The sequence below is a fragment of the Hyperolius riggenbachi genome, chromosome 2 (assembly GCF_040937935.1).
Source record: "Hyperolius riggenbachi isolate aHypRig1 chromosome 2, aHypRig1.pri, whole genome shotgun sequence".
Classification (NCBI taxonomy): Eukaryota; Metazoa; Chordata; class Amphibia; order Anura; family Hyperoliidae; genus Hyperolius; species Hyperolius riggenbachi.
In genome coordinates, this window is record NC_090647.1 from 572,046,319 (window position 1) to 572,059,255 (window position 12,937).

The 12,937-nt window shown below is 61.3% G+C and overlaps 1 protein-coding gene across 2 annotated transcripts in view; it reads right to left on the reverse strand.

Annotated features, from left to right (window-relative positions):
• Positions 1-293: 293 nt before the first annotated feature.
• Positions 294-12,937, reverse strand: part of AGPAT3 (1-acylglycerol-3-phosphate O-acyltransferase 3) — a 42,394-nt gene continuing 29,750 nt past the window's right edge. For both annotated transcript variants that reach the window (XM_068271036.1, XM_068271037.1), the window contains exons 5-9: positions 12,013-12,166; positions 8,164-8,266; positions 8,007-8,082; positions 4,527-4,725; positions 294-4,438 (exon numbers count right to left, since the gene is read on the reverse strand). In XM_068271036.1, the coding sequence (XP_068127137.1) occupies positions 4,350-4,438; positions 4,527-4,725; positions 8,007-8,082; positions 8,164-8,266; positions 12,013-12,166 (621 nt within the window). In that variant the 3' untranslated portion in view covers positions 294-4,349. The remainder of the gene's footprint in view (positions 4,439-4,526; positions 4,726-8,006; positions 8,083-8,163; positions 8,267-12,012; positions 12,167-12,937) is intronic.

Sequence of the window (12,937 nt, forward strand, 5' to 3'; positions counted from 1 at the left end):
ACACGCCTCCACCAGGCCATTACCCGGTACTACACACATGTAAGGTAAATTCCATGCAGACCACACCCCCATCACACGCCTCCACCAGGCCACTCCCCGGTACTACACACATGTAAGGTAAATTCCATGCAGACCACACCCCCATAACATGCCTCCAGCAGGCCACTCCCCGGTATTACACACATGTAAGGTAAATTCCATGCAGACCACACCCCCATAACACGCCTCCAGCAGGCCACTCCCCGGTACTACACACATACACAGGTGAAATGAACAATACACGGACCACCATCACCACTCTTCAATTCATGTCTTTATTGATTACTCCTAGTTTCTCAGTAAAGGGCAGAGGTGATCGGATGGGCATCAACATGATAGCATTCTATAGCGTTCACATGGCACGAGCCTCCTCAGCGGTCAGAGGCTGTGGTTATGTGCCACACGTGAACGCACAGGATCAGCCCCTACATGCAGCAACTCCTCCCTAAGGGGTGATATGCCTGACAGTAAATCATATGTGAAATTAATGCATAGAACCATCTCTGGTTGGTACATGCTAGTGGTGAGTTAGGAACTAAAGCACTAAACCCTGGCAGAGGCAGCCACGTGGTCATGTAGATACCCCAGCAGAGGCAGCCACGTGGTCATGTAGATACCCCAGCAGAGGCAGCCACGTGGTCATGTAGATACCCCAGCAGAGGCAGCCACGTGGTCATGTAGATACCCCAGCAGAGGCAGCCACGTGGTCATGTAGATACCCCAGCAGAGGCAGCCACGTGGCCATGTAGATACCCCAGCAGAGGCAGCCACGTGGTCATGTAGATACCCCAGCAGAGGCAGCCACGTGGCCCTGTAGATACCCCAGCAGAGGCAGCCACGTGGTCATGTAGATACCCCAGCAGAGGCAGCCACGTGGTCATGTAGATACCCCAGCAGAGGCAGCCACGTGGTCATGTAGATACCCCAGCAGAGGCAGCCACGTGGTCATGTAGATACCCCGGCAGAGGCAGCCACATGGCCCGTGTGGATACCCCAGCAGAGGCAGCCACATGGCCCGTGTGGATACCCCAGCAGAGGCAGCCACATGGCCCGTGTGGATACCCCAGCAGAGGCAGCCACGTGGCCCTGTAGATACCCCAGCAGAGGCAGCCACGTGGCCATGCAGATACCCCGGCAGAGGCAGCCACGTGGCCATGCAAATACCCCGGCAGAGGCAGCCACGTGGGCCATGCAGATACCCAAGCAGAGGCAGCCACGTGGTCATGTAGATACCCCAGCAGAGGCAGCCACGTGGCCATGCAGATACCCCGGCAGAGGCAGCCACGTGGCCCTGTAGATACCCCAGCAGAGGCAGCCACGTGGCCATGTAGATACCCCGGCAGAGGCAGCCACATGGCCCGCGTAGATACCCCGGCAGAGGCAGCCACATGGCCCGTGCAGATACCCCGGCAGAGGCAGCCACGTGGCCCTGTAGATACCCCAGCAGAGGCAGCCACGTGGCCATGTAGATACCCCGGCAGAGGCAGTCACATGGCCCGTGTAGATACCCCAGCAGAGGCAGCCACGTGGCCATGTAGATACCCAGGCAGAGGAAGCCACGTGGCCCGTGTAGATACCCCAGCAGAGGCAGCCACGTGGCCCGTGTAGATACCCCAGCAGAGGCAGCCACGTGGCCCTGTAGATACCCCAGCAGAGGCAGCCACGTGGCCCTGTAGATACCCCAGCAGAGGCAGCCACGTGGCCCTGTAGATACCCCAGCAGAGGCAGCCACGTGGCCCTGTAGATACCCCAGCAGAGGCAGCCACGTGGCCCTGTAGATACCCCAGCAGAGGCAGCCACGTGGCCCTGTAGATACCCCAGCAGAGGCAGCCACGTGGCCCTGTAGATACCCCAGCAGAGGCAGCCACGTGGCCATGCAGATACCCCGGCAGAGGCAGCCACGTGGCCCTGTAGATACCCCAGCAGAGGCAGCCACGTGGCCATGCAGATACCGCGGCAGAGGCATGGGCCATGTAGATACCCCAGCAGAGGCAGCCACGTGGCCATGTAGATACCCCGGCAGAGGCAGCCACGTGGCCCTGTAGATACCCCAGCAGAGGCAGCCACGTGGCCATGTAGATACCCCGGCAGAGGCAGCCACGTGGCCCTGTAGATACCCCAGCAGAGGCAGCCACGTGGCCCTGTAGATACCCCAGCAGAGGCAGCCACGTGGCCCTGTAGATACCCCGGCAGAGGCAGCCACGTGGCCATGCAGATACCCCAGCAGAGGCAGCCACGTGGGTCATGTAGATACCCCGGCAGAGGCAGCCACGTGGCCATGCAGATACCCCAGCAGAGGCAGCCACGTGGGCCATGCAGATACCCCAGCAGAGGCAGCCACGTGGCCATGCAGATACCCCGGCAGAGGCAGCCACGTGGCCATGCAGATACCTCTGTATGAAGGGCCACAGGCCACCAGAGTCTGCAGGGACAGGATGTGAGGGCTCCACAGGATTCCAGCAGTCTCTCATCTTCAGGAGCCCAGAGAGTCCCACCATTCTTGCACAGTAATGGAGTGGTTTGTGTAGGTGAGAAACATTCGCAGCAGCTGCTGGGTTCTCCCAGACTGCAGAGCATTATGGGTGATGTATGAAGGTTGTGCGCACAGCCATTGCCAGATTCCATGCTGGAATATTCCGGCTACATGTGAAATCCCGAAGCCCGGGGGTCCGGCTCAGATTACCTGTATAGCAGGGCAACAAGGACCCCCCCCCCAATCTGTGCTGCTGAAGTGAGGCGCAGTGTGCGCACTGTACACATAAGAGGAAGAGGCAGCGAGGAATGTAGGAGGTGCAAGACTGGCCCAGCAGCTGCAAGGCGTGGCCCTGGGGGACGGAAACTCAGGCAGGAACTATGAGGGGGGACTGGGGGAGGGGAGGGCAGTCAGGGACGGAATCAGAGATTCAGACAGGAAGTATGAGGGGAGGGTCTTGGGGGACGTAAACAGATTCCGGCAGGAAGTAGGAGGTGGGGAGGAATCAGAGACTCAGGCAGGAAGTATGAGGCAGGACTGGGGGAGGGGAGGAATCAGAGACTCACGCAGGAAGTATGAGGCAGGACTGGGGAGGGGAGGAATCAGAGACTCCGGCAGGAAGTAGGAGGTGGGGAGGGCAACGAGGGAGGAATCAGAGACTCAGGCAGGAAATATGAGGCAGGACTGGGGGAGGGGAGGGCACTGGGGGACAGAATCAGACTCGGAGCAGCAGGAAGTATGGGGGAGGTGTAGGAAGAGGGGAGGGTACCTGTAGAGAAGGAGTGGCTTAACACATCCACAGAAAATAATGAGACAAACCAGAATGTACAAAAGTCTGGAGACCAGAATTTAGTGTCTTACCACTGGTCAGAGTGTACAGTAGGGGGCAGTACACATGGAGGAATGCAGACAGGGATCCAACTATAGTGGTGCAGGGTGGAGTGAGGGGTGGGGTTATAGATCCAGTTGTAGAGAGGGCAGGGTGGAGTAAGGGGTGGGGTTACAGATCCAGCCATAGAGAGGGCAAGGTGGAGCTAGAGACAAAAGGCTTAGAGAGGGCAGGATGAAGTGATGGGTGTGGCTATAGATTCTGTCCTAGTGTGGGCAGGGTGGTTTGAGGGATGGGCTATAGATACAGCCATAGAGGGCAGGGTAGAGTGAGGGGTGGGGCTATAGATCCAGTCATAGAGAGGGCAGGGTAGAGTGAGGGGTGGGGCTATAGATCCAGTCATAGAGAGGGCAGGGTAGAGCAAGTGGTGGGGCTATAGATCCAGCCATAGAGGGCAGGGTGGAGTGAGGGGTGGGGCTACTGATCCAGTCATAGAGGGCAGGGTGGAGTTATAGATACAGCCATAGAGAGGACATAGTGGAGTGGGGGTGGGGCTATAGATCCAGTTGTAGAGGGCAGTGTGGAGTGAGGGGTGGGGCTGTAGATCTAGTCATAGAGAGGGCAGGGTAGATTGAGGGATGGAGTTAAAGATACAGCCAAAGAGAGGGCAGGGTGGGGTCATAAATCCAGCCATAGAGAGGGCAGGACGGAGTGAGGGGCGGGGCTAGAGATCCAGCCATAGAGAGGGTGCAATAAGGGTAATACAGATGAAGGTGGAATCGGATGTAATACAGATAATGGTGTTTCCAGGGCAGGGTGGAGATTCAGTGATAGCACAGCCTCTAATGCTGCACTCTGAGCAGCAGGAAATGGCAAATTCCTATTGGCTGCATGTGCTGTTCCCTGACGAACAGCTGGAAAGGCAGCTCCTCCCCCTCAGTTCATGTTAGTAAGAAATATAAACCCAGAGAAAGTCCATAATGCCTCCATATTGCTTGCCGCCTGCAGCTACATCCTCTTCTTCTCCTCCAAGTTCCCATAGCTAGAGCCTCGCTCAATCTCCGTCACCCCGATGAGACGCCGCACGGCAAACGAGGCTGAAGAGGAAGGAGACACACAAACCTGTTAGCAGAAGAAACTACATAGCAGGAAAGCAGGGGAGTGTGCCGCCCTCAGGAGCCTTACCTGTCCACATAAATCCCAGGAAGGACAGGATGAGGAGGGGGGAGCCACTGGCAAATATACCAATTGCAAATGAGATGAGGGGGGACAGGAGGAGAGTGGCCCAGAACAGGAAGTTCAGCAGAGTCCATGGCCGGCGGGGCGGGATGATCTGGGTCCCAGGAAAGGTGCCCTCCTGGATATACTGTTCCTGCAGGGCGTCCTACAAGGCCGAGAAGACAAAATGTAATTAAGGAAGGCCACAGAAAGACCTCAGTGCAGATCAAACCAGATTGCTACTGGGGAGTCCCGGTGAATGTGTACCCATCGCACTGGGAGACCCGGTGAATGTGTACCCATCGCACTGGGAGACCCGGTGGGAGTGCCCTCGCCACGTGTCATGGGAGTGTCCACATTACACTGGGAGGCCGGGCACGCTCCTATCGCACTGAGAGGCCACGCTGCTATCGCACTGGGAGGCCGGGCGGGGGCACGCTGCTATCGCACTGGGAGGCCGGGCACGCTCCTATCGCACTGAGAGGCCACGCTGCTGTCGCACTGGGAGTCCGGGCGGGGGCACGCTCCTATCGCACTGAGAGGCCACGCTGCTATCGCACTGGGAGGCCGGGAGGGGGCACGCTCCTATCGCACTGGGAGGCCGGGCGGGGGCACGCTCCTATCGCACTGGGAGGCCGGGAGGGGGCACGTTCCTATCGCACTGGGAGGCCCGGGCGGGGGCACGCTCCTATCGCACTGGTAGGCCGGGAGGGGGCACGCTCCTATCGCACTGGGAGGCCGGGAGGGGGCACGCTCCTATCGCACTGGGAGGCCGGGAGGGGGCACGCTCCTATCGCACTGGGAGGCCGGGCGGGGGCACGCTCCTATCGCACTGGGAGGCCGGGAGGGGGCACGTTCCTATCGCACTGGGAGGCCCGGGCGGGGGCACGCTCCTATCGCACTGGGAGGCCGGGAGGGGGCACGCTCCTATCGCACTGAGAGGCCGGGCGGGGGCACGCTCCTATCGCACTGGGAGGCCGGGCGGGGGCATGCTCCTATCGCACTGGGAGGCCCGGGCGGGGGCACGCTCCTATCGCACTGGGAGGCCCGGGCGGGGGCACGCTCCTATCGCACTGGGAGGCCGGGAGGGGGCACGCTCCTATCGCACTGGGAGGCCGGGAGGGGGCACGCTCCTATCGCACTGGGAGGCCGGGAGGGGGCACGCTCCTATCGCACTGGGAGGCCGGGCGGGGGCACGCTCCTATCGCACTGGGAGGCCGGGAGGGGGCACGTTCCTATCGCACTGGGAGGCCCGGGCGGGGGCACGCTCCTATCGCACTGGGAGGCCGGGAGGGGGCACGCTCCTATCGCACTGAGAGGCCGGGCGGGGGCACGCTCCTATCGCACTGGGAGGCCGGGCGGGGGCATGCTCCTATCGCACTGGGAGGCCGGGCGGGGGCACGCTGCTATCGCACTGGGAGGCCCGGGCGGGGGCACGCTCCTATCGCACTGGGAGGCCGGGAGGGGGCACGCTCCTATCGCACTGGGAGGCCGGGAGGGGGCACGCTCCTATCGCACTGGGAGGCCGGGCGGGGGCACGCTCCTATCGCACTGGGAGGCCACGCTGCTATCGCACTGGGAGGCCCGGGCGGGGGCACGCTCCTATCGCACTGGGAGGCCGGGCGGGGGCACGCTCCTATCGCACTGGGAGGCCGGGCGGGGGCACGCTCCTATCGCACTGGGAGGCCACGCTGCTATCGCACTGGGAGGCCCGGGCGGGGGCACGCTCCTATCGCACTGGGAGGCCGGGCGGGGGCACGCTCCTATCGCACTGGGAGGCCACGCTGCTATCGCACTGGGAGGCCGGGCGGGGGCACGCTCCTATCGCACTGGGAGGCCTGGGCGGGGGCACGCTCCTATCGCACTGGGAGGCCCGGGCGGGGGCACGCTCCTATCGCACTGGGAGTCCGGGTGGGGGCACGCTCCTATTGCACTGGGAGGCCAGGCGGGGGCACGCTCCTATCGCACTGGGAGTCCGGGCGGGGGCACGCTCCTATCGCACTGGGAGTCCGGGTGGGGGCACGCTCCTATTGCACTGGGAGGCCGGGCGGGGGCACGCTCCTATCGCACTGGGAGTCCGGGCGGGGGCACGCTCCTATCGCACTGGGAGTCCGGGCGGGGGCACGCTCCTATCGCACTGGGAGTCCGGGCGGGCACGCCCACTCCACGTGTCGTGGGCGTGCCCACATTACACTGGGAGGGCGAGTGGACATGCCCCCTTCACATTGGCATCTACCGTATTTTTCGGAATATAAGACGCACCTAGGTTTAGAGGGCAAAAATCAGGGGAAAAAAATGTATACAGTATATAGTAAACCTGGTGCGTCCATGTTCCAGGAGCGTCTTGTACATGTCCTCCCCCATTGTCCTCCTGTGTCCACTATGCGTCCCTTTCTGTCCTCCTGTGTGTCATCCCTTCCTGCCACCCTGTGTGGTCCTCCTGACCCATGTGTGTCCTCCAGCTCCCTTGTGTCCACTCCTGTCCCCCTGTCTGTGTGTATCTGTGTCCCCTCCTGCCCCCCTTGTGTGCATTTCTGTGTCCCCTTCACCCCCCCGTGTGGTCCTCCAGTCCCTGTGTCCTCTCCTATCCTGTGTGTGTCCTCCAGCCCCCTTGTGTCCTCCTGCCCCCCTTGTGCGTATTTCTGTGTCCCCTTAACCCCCCCCCCTCGTGTGGTCCTCCAGTCCCTGTGTCCCCTCCTTTCCTCCTGTGTGTGTGTGTGTGTGTGTCCCCTCCTGTGCATGTCCATGTCTCCTGAGCATGTCCATGTGTGTGCCCCCCCCCCCAGTCCCCATCCTGTCCTTTGTCCATGTCCCCCTTGGCAACAATGACGCAGAGCAACTCACCTTCCTATGGATTCCAGCGCTGTGTGGTCTTCCACCCCCAGCATGTCAGCGCTACACCTGTAAAAGAAAAAGTTAGTGGTAGAGAAGCTCACCTACCCAGCAGCGGCGATCTGCGAACACCTCGCGTCCAGGGCGGCTTCCCCTAGTGACGGCTCCTGTTAATGATTCAATGAGTCATTTACAGGAGCCGTCACTAGGGGAAGCCGCAGATCATCGCGCTGGGTAGGTGAGCCGCTAACTTTTCCTTTACAGGTGTAGCGCTGACATGCTGGGGGCGGAGGACCACACAGCGCTGGAATTCATAGGAAGTTGAGTTGCTCTGCTGTCATTTGTCGCCAAGGGGGAGCGGAGACATGCTGGGGGCAGGCGGACCACACAGGGGGACAAGGCAGGGAGTCCCCGACAATGCGGCGGTCGGCAGGCGGTTCTGAAGTCGGGGATTCCCAGCCTTTGGTATATAAGACGAGGAACTTTTTCTCCCTATTTTTGGGGGAGAAAAAGTGCGTCTTACATTCCAAAAAATACGGTATGTAGAGATGACAGTGACGCGCAATGGGCGAATCAGATTGAATACTTGGTCTAGTGTGGCACCCCCTTTCTTACCTTTTCCTGGTAGAGCTTATGCAGCCAGCTAGCCGCCTCCTTTTCATCTTCGGGGATCTCTTCCAGAGGGAAACGTCTAAATGCAGAGGTCAGAGGTCAGCCGTGGCCAGGGGGCGGGGACAAGAATATAGCATAGTAAGAAGAACAGGCTACACACCTTACACACATGTCTGCTTCATATTTCTTCCCGTACAAAATCCCCAACAGCGATGGGTTCTTCTTCTCTCTGAAGTTCAGTGTCACGTCATAAACAGCTGAGACTGCAACACAAAGAACAAGCCAGTGATAACCCGCCTACCACCGCAACCGACAGCCCGCCCACCTCCGCTACAGACAGCCCGCCCACCTCCGCTACAGACAGCCCGCCCACCTCCGCTACAGACAGCCCGCCCACCTCCGCTACAGACAGCCCGCCCACCCACCTCCGCTACAGACAGCCCGCCCACCTCAGCTACAGACAGCCCGCCCACCTCTGCTACAGACAGCCCGCCCACCTCCGCTACAGACAGCCCGCCCACCTCCGCTACAGACAGCCTGTCTACCACCGCTACCGAGAGCCCACCTACCTCCCCCTACAGCCTGCCTACCCCCCGCCCCCACAGACAGCCTGCCTACCACCCTTACAGACATCACACCTACCAACGCTACAGAGAGCCTGCCTACCACCGCTACCGAGAGCCAGACTACCACCCCTACAGACAGCCCACCTACCGCTCCTACAGACAGCTCGCCTACCACTGCTACAGACAGCCCGCCCACCTCTGCTACAGACAGCCCGCCCACCTCCGCTACAGACAGCCCGCCCACCTCCGCTACCGAGAGCCCACCTACCTCCCCCTACAGCCTGCCTACCCCCCGCCCCCACAGACAGCCTGCCTACCACCCTTACAGACATCACACCTACCAACGCTACTGAGAGCCTGCCTACCACCGCTACCGAGAGCCAGACTACCACCCCTACAGATAGCCCACCTACCGCTCCTACAGACAGCTCGCCTACCACTGCTACCGAGAGCCCGCCTAATAAATGCTACCGAGAGCCCGCCTACCACTGCTACCGAGCGCCCGCCTACCACTGCTACCGAGAGCCCGCCTACCACTGCTATCGAGAGCCCGCCTACCACTGCTCCTACAGACAGCCCGCCTATCAATGCTACTGAGAGTCCGCCTACCACTGCAACCCCACTTACCACCACTACAGAAAGCCCGCCTACCACCACTACAGACAGCCTGCCTACCACCGCCACAAACAGCCCACCGACCACTGCAAGCCGCCTACCACCACTACAGACAGCCCGCCTACCACCCCTACAGACAGCCCACCTACCTATACTACAGACAGCCCGCATGCCACCGCTACAGACAGCCCGCCTGCCACCGCTACAGTCTGTCTACCACTGCTACCGAGAGCCCACCTCCCCTACAGCCTGCATACCCCCCTCCAACAGACAGCCCGCCTACCTCCGCTACAGACGGCCCGCCCACCTCCGCTACAGACAGCCCGCTACAGAGAGCCCGCCCACCTCCGCTACCGAGAGCCCGCCCACCTCCGCTACCGAGAGCCCTCCTGCGGCTGCTACTGAGACATGCCTACCACCGCTACTGAGAGCCCGCTTACCTCCCTAAAGAAAGCTCACCTACCACCCCGACAGACAACCCGCCTACCACCCATACAGACAGCCCACCTTCCTCCGCTACCGAGAGACCGCCTATCTGCTGCAGACAGCCTGCCTACCACCACTACAGACAACCTGCCTACCTCCGCTCCTACAGACAGCCTGCCTATCAAGGCTACCGAGAGCCTGCCTACCACCGCTACAGACAGCCTGCCAACCAATGCTACTGACAGCCCGCCTACCAGTGCAAGCCCACTTACCACCACTACCGACAGCCCGCCTATCATCACCACAGACACTCCACCTACCACTGCAAGCCGCCTACCACCAATACAGACACAGCCCGCCTACCTACCCTACAGACAGCCCGCCTACCACCGCTACAGACCTCCCGCCTACCTACCTACCCTACAGACAGCCCGCCTACCACCGCTACAGACCGCCCGCCTACCACCGCTACAGAAAGCCCGCCTACCACCGCTACAGAAAGCCCGCCTACCACCGCTACAGACAGCCCGCTTGCCACTGCTACAGACAGCTTTCTTACCAACGCTACAGACAGCCCACTTGCCAGCACTACAGACAGCTCGCCTACCACTGCCACCGAGAGCCCAACTACAGACAGCCCGCCTACAGACAACCCGCTTACCTCCGCTACAGACAGCCCGCCTACCACCACTACAGACAGCCCGCTTGCCACCCTTAAAGACAGCCCACCTACCAACGCTACCGACAGCCCACCTACCTCCGCTACAGACAGCCTGTCTACCATCGCTACCGAGAGCCCACCTACCTCCCCTACAGCCTGCCTACCCCCCCCCCCCCCCACAGACAGCCCACTTACCACCCTTACAGACATCACACCTACCAACACGACTGAGAGCCTGCCTACCACCGCTACCGAGAGCCTGCCTACCACCGCTACCGAGAGCCCGCCTACCACCGCTACCGAGAGCCCACCCACCACTGCTACTGAGAGTCCGCCTACCACTGCTACCGAGAGCCCGCCTACCTCCACTGCTACCGAGAGCCCGCCTATCAACGCTACTGAGAGTCCGCCTACCACTGCAAGCCCACTTACCACCACTACAGAAAGCCCGCCTACCACCACTACAGACAGCCTGCCTACCACCGCCACAAACAGCCCACCTACCACTGCAAGCCGCCTACCACCACTACAGACAGCCCGCCTACCACCCCTACAGACAGCCCACCTACCTACACTACAGACAGCCCGCCTGCCACCGCTACAGACAGCCCGCCTGCCACCGCTACAGACAGCCCGCCTACCACCCCTACAGACAGCCTGCCTACCACCCCTACAGACTGCCCGTCTACCACCCCTACAGACGGGCCCGCCTACCACCCCTACAGACGGCCCGCCTACCACCCCTACAGACGGCCCGCCTACCACCCCTACAGACGGCCCGCCTACCACCCCTACAGACGGCCCGCCTACCACCCCTACAGACGGCCCGCCTACCACCCCTACAGACGGCCCGCCTACCACCCCTACAGACAGCCCCCAGATGGCCCGTCTACCACCCCTACAGACGGCCCGTCTACCAACCCTACAGACGGCCCGTCTACCAACCCTACAGACGGCCCGTCTACCAACCCTACAGACGGCCCGTCTACCAACCCTACAGACGGCCCGTCTACCAACCCTACAGACGGCCCGTCTACCAACCCTACAGACGGCCCGTCTACCAACCCTACAGACGGCCCGTCTACCAACCCTACAGACGGCCCGTCTACCAACCCTACAGACGGCCCGTCTACCAACCCTACAGACGTCTACCACCCCTACCCCTACAGACAGCCCATCTACCACCCCTACAGACAGCCCATCTACCACCCCTACAGACAGCCCGTCTACCACCTCTACAGACAGCCCGCCTACCACCCCCACAGACAGCCCGTCTACCACCCCTACTACAGACAGCCCGCCTACCACCCCTACAGACAGCCCGCCTACCACCCCTACAGACAGCCCTCCTACCACCCCTACAGACAGCCCCCCTACCGCCCCTACAGACAGCTCGCCTACCGCCCCTACAGACAGCCCGTCTACCACCCCTACAGACAGCCCGTCTACCACCCCTACCCCTACAGACAGCCCATCTACCACCCCTACAGACAGCCCGCCTACCACCCCTACAGACAGCCCTCCTACCACCCCTACAGACAGCCCTCCTACCGCCCCTACAGACAGCCCTCCTACCGCCCCTACAGACAGCCCGCCTACCGCCCCTACAGACAGCCCGCCTACCGCCCCTACAGACAACCCGTCTACCACCCCTACAGACAGCCCGTCTACCACCCCTACAGACAGCCCGTCTACCACGGCCACTAAACACAAATGTGGCGGGGAGGCAATTTGTCATTACCTGTCCCACGAAGGCACTGCACCGCCGTGGTGAATCCCCGGGTACGAGGCAGCAGATGGTGTTTCAGCCGAGCCAGACCCTTCTTATCAGCCACCTCCATACTGATCTTATGCTTGGTCTCTGTGAAGCGCGTGCCCTCACAGTACAGCAAGAACTGCAGAGAAAAGCACAGAACCCACTGGTCAGAGGGGCGGGGGTGAGGACGCCAGTCAGAGGGGCGTGGACGCCAGTCAGAGGGGTGCTGCACGGACGCTGGTCAGAGGGACGTTAGGCCGGTCAGAGGGGTGGGGCGAGGATGCTGGTCAGAGGGGGGTGGATGCCGGTCAAAGGGGCGCTGCATGGACGCCGGTCAGAGGGACGTTAGGCCGGTCAGAGGGGTGGGGCGAGGATGCTGGTCAAAGGGGGGTGGATGCCGGTCAGAGGGGCGCTGCATGGACGCCGGTCAGAGCGGCAGTGTAAGGACGCTGGTCAGAGGAGCACTAAGCCAGTCAGAGGTGCGGGGCGAGGATGTTAGAGGGGGCGGATGCTGGTCAGAGGAGCACTAAGCCAGTCAGAGAGGTGTGGACGCCGGTCAGAGGGGCGGGGCGAGGATGTTAGAGGGGGCGGAAGCTGGTCAGAGGGGCACGAAGCCAGTCAGAGGGGGCGGACGCCGGTCAGAGGGGTGCTGCATGGACGCCGGTCAGAGGGGCGGGGCGGACGCTGGTCAGAGAGGTGTGGACGCCGGTCAGAGGGGCAGTGCGCTATGAATTTGTAATGTGCTGGAAGGCACTGAGACTAATGATGATTGGCAGAAGTCTCCACAGCGTTAATTACTATTCCCCCTCCATGCCACCATGGATGGTTTAAGATGTAATTCAGCTTCCAGCTATTGCTGGCGGCCTAATTATGCTGTTTCTATAGTAATTTGAGCGCCGTCTTTTAATGG